The sequence below is a fragment of the Prosopis cineraria genome, unplaced genomic scaffold (assembly GCF_029017545.1).
Source record: "Prosopis cineraria cultivar Desert tree isolate PC_DT_omini unplaced genomic scaffold, ASM2901754v1 PC3, whole genome shotgun sequence".
Classification (NCBI taxonomy): Eukaryota; Viridiplantae; Streptophyta; class Magnoliopsida; order Fabales; family Fabaceae; genus Prosopis; species Prosopis cineraria.
Window position 1 is genome coordinate 36,477,170 of NW_026555334.1, and position 9,106 is coordinate 36,486,275.

Below are 9,106 nucleotides of genomic sequence, written 5' to 3' on the forward strand. Positions count from 1 at the left end.
GGATTATAAGTCCTTAATCAAGACTAATGTAACTGCAGGCCTCTTTTCAAATGGCATGTCTTTCACACAAAAATTAATGGCTTTTAGATACCCAAAACAGAAACTTAAGACTTCTTATTAAGAAGGATCAATCTGTGATTAATGATTTAAGCGCCAATAATAAATTTCCAATATTTTAATTTGAAACAAAAGTGAGTAAAAAGTTGCTTGGACAGTTTTGACGAGGTTAGGCATCTTGACATAAAACATAAATTAATGTGCGTCCTTGTAGATTAGGTAATTACACGTGGAAAACTACATAGAGAAGTCACCATCGTGACTTTAGAGTAGTTGGGAATTAACTAATTGTGTTTCTAGGTATACATCCCACTTCTTATTGACTAATCGTTCACTCATTTTTTCCATCAAACTCTTCATAATGACCCCCCTCAACCCGGAAAAGAACGAAAAAAGAAAAAAGACTTCTATGCTAGTTGTTAGCAAAATTGTCAAGCAGCCTCAATCCCTCCTAGAATTATCCAAAGGATATAATTAGACGACCATAAAAGTTCTCTCTCTTCTACAGTCTTCGAATTGTGCTATAAATTAAAAAAAGCAAATTAAGCGGGTCATTCCTACCTGAATTCTTCTAACACAAACGGCCGAGTTAATTACTGGATTTATCTTGATTTATTAGAGGCAGCAGGACAACTCAACCAGGCTGAGGAATTACTCCTTTTTTATTGGTCACAAATATTCTATTATTGAATACAATTTTATTTGAGATATAGTCAAATATTAATGGCCCATTTGAGTAACACTTAAAAGCATATTCAAACCACATTCGAGATGTATTTTTGCCAAATTTAATAAAGAGCTGGATTCTCTAAATATATTTTTGTCAAATATAAATTAAAAATCAAACATATACTAAATATGAGTATTTTTTTTAACAAAAATTTTGAATTTTGGTTCGCTTGTGAGGGACTTGCTATTCAGAAATATAATTATTTCTTTTGATCCAACTTACTATAACCACAAATTATTTAGCGTTGTTCGAATCTTCTAGTTAATCATTACGATATTCAAGTACTGCAGACGCAGAGTTCTTTTTTTTTTATTGGAAAAATTATACTTAGATCCTATGAAAAAAAATTATTAATAAATTCTATAAAATTCATAAAATATTTTCAAATATCAAATCTTATGTATTTACACATAAGTAATGAGCATTTATAACTTATAAAAGAAAATGATAACTTATAATAATAAATTAAAAATACTCATTTTTTAGTTATAAATGCCCTTAGTTAAGTTGTAAATGTATAAGATTTAAAATTTAAAAGTATTTTGTGAATTTTAAAGGATCTCTTGGTAATAAATTCTTTTCTATAGGGCCTAGATGTAATTTTTTCTTTTTTATATGTGATTTCCGCCCACACTCTAGTTTCTGGCTCTAATTCAAATTTTATACTCTTAAGTTTTAAAAAATCACAACAATTACACTTGCCGTCTAATTCAAAAGGGCTTGATCGAACCAGAATGGCTGTGTATTAATATTATTTTTTAACAGGTTGAGTGAAGTCTTGTATGACATATAAAACATGAAAAAGGTTGGCAAATAAGAATTGATGTGTTGATTGCTGGAGACTGAGATCAAATCTTCCCAAATAAAATAGAAATGGATTTATCATATTTATGGTTCAATGCATATTCTGAGTTCAGTACCCCTTCCAATAGAACAAATCTATTCCTATACCTAAAAAATTAAGAGCATCAATTCATCAATTTTATTTGCTCGGCTATGGTTGTGCACGTGAAGTGGCCAAGATATTTTGTAATATATGGGATATGCAGAGGATCATGTGACAAGCAGAAGAATTCTAGGTCAACAAGTTACATAGCATAGGATTGGTGGTAAAACAAGGCATTAATTATGGGAATGACTACTCTCTTTTTCTTCTTTTTTCTTGTTCAGGCTGACGCAGTACCCCAATGCTTAAGCAAACGTATAGACAAGAGAGGCATCCAGTGTGGACACCCGCACTGACAATGTTTTTAAATCAAGCTGAATGTTGAATTAAAAAAAGTCAATAATTTACAATTCATGTAATTTAATCAAATTAAATTAATAGTTAAATAAATGATGTAATAATTAAATTAAAAAAATTATATATGTATATAATAATCTAAATATAAGAAATACATATAAAATTATTATTTAACTTAAAAAATTAAATATTTTAAATTTATCATAACTTAACAAGTCACATGATATAACATAATATCAAATGATTAAAAAATTAGTTATTTATTTAAAATAATTATAAAAAATAAAAAAAAAATTTTAACAATTCAATTTTTAAAAATCGAATTCAGTTCCTGACTTGATTCCAATTCTCGATCTGACTGTCCATGTCCATCCAAAATAATTCAACCAGGCTTAACTTTTAAAAAGATTTTCTCATATAAATCAGACTGATTCTGATCCAATTTTCAAAACACTGTGCACTTGTGTCCTCGTCCACCACCTTAAAAGCACCTTTGAACAGCATCATAGGTCTAGGATATGATTCCCCCAAGTCCAATACTTGTGGATAACATCGACTTTTCCCAGTACCATAATTTCATATCCAAGTTCAAAGACCCTGCATTTATTATCTCCACCCAGTTTGGCTCTTTCTCACCCCATTCAAGTTCCATGCATAGAACCAGGACTCTCCGTACACATTTTATCTATTTTTGGGTGAGTTTTTGACGCTTTTCTTTTCGCTTTACTGCTTTCACCTTTTATCTATATCCGGTGACCATGCTGTATATACGCTGGACTCATCAATCATGTACGTTACAGCTTTTGTATCGGAGATATGAGATGGCTAGGTATCACAAGAGGGTTATCCGATCTCGGTTCATATATGAGGTTAGGTATATAATAATTTCAGAAAAGTGAGAAACAATGAAAAAAAGTTGGATGAGACTTTCAATTGTGTGAGGATCAATATTACCGGCCAGGACCACCAAAATAGATGAGGATAACCGAGTACAACCAGATAATTGTCGTTTGAGCTGTTGTGGGAGTGACGCGTAGCATGGCCTCGGCTCATTGCTTTCTCTTATCTGTGGTCAGGAATGAAGCAGCACGTCTCAACTTCGTTGATATTACCCAATGATATGGGGAAGACCCCGTCATGTGGCTCCCTTTCCTTCAAAGTTTGACTCGCTCCATCTGATACTTACGTGCCTAGCTGGCTTCTAGTTAGGCTTCTAGTTAGCCTTTACAGAAATCATTGTTCTCAGGAATACAAGTGATGATGTATTGATTTTTTCCGGCTAGGGGGTGTTTTCTTCAAAAGAAAAAAAATTGGTGGCAAAATTAATGGCCGTTACGTCCTTCAAACAACATAGTCTACGGGGACAAAAGCATAAAAAAAAAAAAATGTCATGGTCTTCAACAATATTGGGTGTGCCGCACGTAACTCACTGATGGTCCACTAGAACAAATGAGAATGCCACGTAGTTACCTACGTCGTAAGACCGTGTTTGAACAACTTTTAGTTGAATTCTCACGCAAATATTTAGTCATTCTTTGACTGTAATGATAACTGACCGAGACCGATAATATGAATCTTGGTTTACTAGTTGCTTTAATTTTGGTGGCCAGACCAACTTATTTGCAAGAATGCATGTATCAGTATTTCACAAAGCCAGGTTTTCTCAGAACTATAATATATAAAATGAAACAGAGAAGCCTGATCGATGTACAGACATGCATGCGTAAGATATTTGATATTGAGTTTCAGATTTTAATTACACTCTATTATTGCTTTTTTAATCAAGGTTGGGTGAACAGAAGAATTACATATGTATCATAAATATCTCATAATGAATAAGTTTCCTTTTGAATTAAGAAACATTAGAGTGGCTACAGTGAAAAGGACGGGTGTATGGACCACAGGAGGGCACTAACTATATTTCGAGGCCATGGTATTTTCCAATCCCAATCAAGAAAGTAAAATGTGGCAGTACAGAAGCATGAAATAAATAAAAATATAATTCCAGCACCGGTTTCTTTGGTTTCATGACTGCCACGTGGGCCAATAGGCGAAACCCACTTGTGGGGTCATTGGACATTGGAGCTTTAGCCTGGAAATTCTCTGCGGGAGAGACGAGGGTGGTTCTTTGTTTATTTATTTATTCCCTGTTGGTTCGGTAGGAAATAAGAAGTGTGGAAATCACTGGGGATTGATTTTGATTGGGAATAAGAAGAGCATCTTCTTTTACTTGAACATCCACCGGAACTTGCTAGTGCTGTGATTAATGTATGTGGAAAGAAGCTCCCCAACAAAGTGCCATTAACAATGATTATTGGTATTTGACTTTTCAATCCAATCTCCATTTCCGCACACTAGTCACCTTGCTTTTGCCTTCGTCTTTGTCCCTTTCTGGATGCCGTTGCGCCTACAATATTAGGGCGTGCTACAGCCCACCTTCCTCGTTAATGTCCCTCTGATCCAACCATGAGCTTTATACCTACATAATAATACCATCCTTTCCTCCATTTCTCTGATCCGGTATATATTTGCTGTTTGTTCTTTCCTTTTTCATCAAAATCTCTATCAGATAATTAACATTAGCCTGTATTTGGCCAGTCCTTTTTGTTATCAATAACGCGCTGGCCTACCTATAGAAATGGACATAAACCAGGCTTTTAATAGAGGCTCCTGATCTAACTTATTTATTAAATAAGCTCAAATTAAATTGAGATTTTTAATTATATTTAATTAATTAAATAGAGCATATCTATTTTTTTAAATTTTAGTCTATTGAGTCCAATAGACTAACTTATTTACGCGCACCACATATATAATGTAATATATCAATTTCATCATTTAATTTTTAATCAATTTATTTTATTTTTATTTTTAGTTATATATTCAATCATATTAAATTTATAAATTAATTTTAATATTATATTTTATTGTTATATTGTATTATAGTTGGTAAGTCCTTTTAATTATTATATATTATAGTTGATAAATTAAATTATATATTGTATATTATAATAGTTTAAAAGTATATTTAAAAAGTTTAAAACTAAAATATAAATATAATTTTAAATAGGTTAAAACTTTTAAATAGGCTTTCATGTCATATCAAGTTTTAAGTAGGTTAACTTGAGTTATAAATAAAGTTTTATACAAGTTTTTAATTTATCATACAAGTTTAAATTTTTAATTTATTATATAAATTTAAATCTATTTGATCAAAAACTTAACCCAGCCTGATTATTTTTCACCCCTAACTGCCTGTCTGTCCTCCTCATTCCCAGGTGTATTTTTTGAGACACAACAGCTGTAACTTTATACTCTTCTTCACGAGAATATATAACAGAGGGAACGAAGGGGTGCAGTCAAAAGGTAATGGTAATACTGCCACAGCGACCATGAAGACAAAGCAGCATCAGGGCCCCATGCTGCCACTAATAATTTAGGATTCAGGGGTTGTGGGGTCAGGTAGACACGTGTCGACAGGTCATCTCAAGGAGGGTGACGTCAGAGCAGCGCCGCCATCAAAGTGCTAGTGTGTGCGTGTGAACGGTGAGGTGGGGTTGGGGGGGGGGCCGCTTTTGCCTTGAAGCAGTGTGTACAGTCCACTGTTTAAACACTAAACTCTCTCAGAGATGGACCCCACTTATGGAAATTTCAGAAACTGATCCACCCCCCTTGGCCTTCCAGTGCTGTGCCTATCTAATCTCCAATTGGCTCCACTCACACCCACTAAACGACAAATTTCTCAGCTCCATATAACACCCTTCCCTCCTTTCCTCCCCAAAAATTTCAATCCTCTCCTCTTCCCCTTCTGTGAAACGTTAATGGGTAGCCCGCAGTCCAATTTACCTCCGGGCTTTAGATTCCACCCTACCGATGAGGAGCTCGTTCTTCACTATCTCAGCAAGAAGGTAGCCTCTCTGCCCTTGCCAGTCTCCATCATTGCCGAGGTTGATATCTACAAGTTCGATCCCTGGGACTTACCGGGTACTCTTTCTTGTTTTTCTTGTTTGTGGAGTTTTATTCCGAGTTATGAATATTAATTGCCTGCGCAAAATTACAGAGAAGGCAGCGTTTGGGGATAAGGAATGGTACTTTTTCAGTCCTCGAGACCGCAAGTACCCGAACGGGGCGAGGCCAAACAGGGCAGCTGCTTCAGGGTACTGGAAGGCGACAGGGACTGATAAGACCATAGTGGTGTCGTTGCCGGGAGGAGGAACGGCGGAGAGCATGGGGGTGAAGAAGGCTCTGGTGTTCTACACCGGAAGACCCCCCAAGGGCGTCAAGACTAACTGGATCATGCACGAGTATCGTCTCCTCGACAACACCAGAAACAAACCCATCAAGTTCCAAGACTCTTCCATGAGGGTCAGTCATTCCGATCCCGACTTGGTCACTATTCCCACCATATCTCTGTTCGATTGTATTCTTCGTCTCATTGCTTCTTGCTTTTTGGTTCTTGGCAGCTTGATGACTGGGTTCTTTGCCGAATTTACAAGAAGTCCAAGTATGCTGAATCTCCCACTGCAGAAACAGAAACCTTGACGGCCGACCAAGATCTAGCTGAAGAGCATATTGTGTTATTACCAGGCTCTCAGTCTCCCCCTTCTCATCAAAACACTCTGACTTCTCAGAAATCATTGTCTTTCTCGAACCTGTTAGATGCCACGGACTTCTCCATGTTGAGCAGCTTATTATCTGACAACTATTCGACCCCGCCTGGGTTTGAATCAGTTCCTGCCGCGAATTCGAACTCTGAAATTCTCAATCCGGATCAACAATCATACCAAAACACTAATACCAACAACAGCTGCTACCTCCAGAAAACCCTCCATTTGAACCCCTCCGTCCAAAACATGGAAAACAACACGCGCAAGCGTCAGATTTCTAGCATAGATGAGGATTTCTCGTACCCATCAAAGAAGTACCTGAGCTCTTCCTGCAGCTTCCCTAATAACAGCACGACCCAGCTCCAGAACCCACAATGGAACTTCCTCCTCAAGCAGTCGTTGTTGAACCAGCAGTTACTGCTGGGTCCTCATCTTGGCTTTCAGGGATAAATCTACACACTTCAAAAGCAAAAATAATGATGAAGTATTTTAGGAGGAGATAATTAGTAAAATATCCAGAAGCCGAGCCCACATCCAGGGCAGCACATCGTCTGATCTATCCGCGCATTACGTATGGATCAGTACGAAAAAAAATTAGGTGTCTTTTTTTCGGTGTTAGCTAGAAAATGGTGAGGATAATTAAAATGGACAAGAGGACTGTTGAAATGATGAGGAATTCAAAGGTAAGAATCTAGCGTCAAGCGTGAAGGAACTGTAATCTCCTGGCTCGATGACGGGTCGAAAATGATTCGTGTACAAAATTAATTAACGGTAGTAATTTGTATGCGGTGGGTAGGCAGGTAAGCTTGACAAGATACCTGTAGATAAGGGATTGCTGAATGCTGATTGTGAATTGTGATGTTATGTCATTTGTCATTCTTTTTCCATGAGGAAAAGTCTCCTGTGTCTTTTTTTTTTTTCTATTTTAGAACTTGATTCTCGCCACATATAATTCTCCAGTTTCACTATTTCAACACTGCGCCGTCGTTTTTTTTCCCATAACGCCTTGTTTTGCCTCTGTCGAGTAACCATCAATAAATGTGCGAATTAACAGTTTCCATATGAACCCATTTGAAAACTTCCTGAAAAACCAACGATAACATATTTTCCAAGAACTTTGAACTTTGAAGTATTAACTGATAAATTCAGGCGCAGTAAACAGAATGAAGAGGGGGTAACATTTGGGAGTCCGAATTTAAAAAAAAAAAAAAGAAGAAGAAGAGGAGAGGAAGTCGTGGGAGTCGGGAAATCCATGTGCATGGCGAAAAGAATGCGGGTAGGTGCAGTTTCGGAGTTGTTAAGGTTATATGAATGACGCGTAATCGTTGGGTGACGTGGCGCAGTTGTTGAATAATTTAACATTACCCGGTTCCTCGCATCTCTGTCCGACTGTCCCCATGCGTACTTTTACCCTTCCATTAATTAATTGCATTGTACTTTTTAATTTTATTTATAAATTATTTCTATCGATATTATCAATATTAACATAATAAAAATATAAATAATAAAATTTAATAAAATTATGATCCTAATTTTTAATAAATAAATAAATTATATAATATTATTTTTTATTTTATTATTTTTTAAAAATAATTTAAACATTTTATTAAAAATAAAATATTATTATTAATTTAATAATTTATAAAATAAATTATTTTATTTTTTTAAAAGGTGATTAATAAAATAGATAGAGTGAGTAATTTAAAGTTAACTTATCCTTCCTACGCTCCACCCCCAACCACATTCTTATCTCTTCACCAAACTTCCTCGCTTATACACATGCTTCGTCAAATTTGTGAATTAAATTCACTGATCATCATTTATTAATGTCATTTTGTTTCATTATTTGACTCGTCCTCCCTTTTTTTTCATTGACAAAATTCTTTTGACTAGTTCATACAACTTAAGGGACAAAGTTAAATTAGTTTGTATTAAACTTGCCTTTCATTGAATTTCAAAACCATCGTAAAATTACTTTAGAGTCCTATTGAAGGATTGTAAATATCTGAGTCCTATGAAATAGTTAAAATATTTGGAAATCCCAAGACCTCTCAATAAAAATAATTTTATATGTTCATTTACAAATTACCCACCACTCTGAAATCCCTAATGCTATGCTTGGCTCGTAGAAAAAAAAAATGAGAAGGAGAGAAAAGTGAAAAAATATAATTTTTTTTCATTATGCTTGGCTAAGTGAGAAAAAGTAAAGAGAAAAGAAAAGTTATTAATTTTATATAGACAATAATAACCTTATAATTTATAAAAATATTTATGTAATAAAATTTAATATTTTAACATATTTTGTATATAATAATTTTATCACATATTATTGATTGAACAAAAGCATAATTAAAATTTTTTTATCTGATATAACAAAAAAAAATTTATCCAATTTAAAATTTTATTTATTAAATTATTAAATATATAATAATTTAATAAATATAAGATATTTAATTGAAAATTTAGAAT

The 9,106-nt window shown here is 34.5% G+C and overlaps 1 protein-coding gene and 1 long non-coding RNA gene across 2 annotated transcripts; both read left to right on the forward strand.

Annotated features, from left to right (window-relative positions):
* The first annotated feature begins 2,649 nt into the window (after positions 1–2,649).
* LOC129305010 (uncharacterized) lies at positions 2,650–3,627 on the forward strand. The gene is made up of 2 exons (XR_008591847.1): positions 2,650–2,725; positions 3,107–3,627. It is a non-coding gene; the product is annotated as an uncharacterized LOC129305010 (long non-coding RNA).
* Positions 3,628–5,814: 2,187 nt separating this feature from the next.
* On the forward strand, positions 5,815–7,533 carry LOC129304438 (NAC domain-containing protein 1-like). The gene is made up of 3 exons (XM_054944090.1): positions 5,815–6,014; positions 6,091–6,395; positions 6,494–7,533. Exons 1-3 carry the CDS (start codon positions 5,852–5,854, stop codon positions 7,085–7,087), a joined length of 1,062 nt encoding a protein of 353 aa, XP_054800065.1. The 5' UTR covers positions 5,815–5,851; the 3' UTR covers positions 7,088–7,533.
* Positions 7,534–9,106: the final 1,573 nt, after the last annotated feature.

Excerpts from the sequence above, each read along its gene's own strand:
- LOC129304438 (XM_054944090.1), top strand. The coding sequence starts at position 5,852 with ATGGGTAGCCCGCAGTCCAATTTACCTCCGGGCTTTAGATTCCACCCT. Across the intron at positions 6,015-6,090 it reads CGATCCCTGGGACTTACCGG|AGAAGGCAGCGTTTGGGGAT; the intron begins GTACTCTTTCTT and ends GCAAAATTACAG. Across the intron at positions 6,396-6,493 it reads TCCAAGACTCTTCCATGAGG|CTTGATGACTGGGTTCTTTG; the intron begins GTCAGTCATTCC and ends GGTTCTTGGCAG.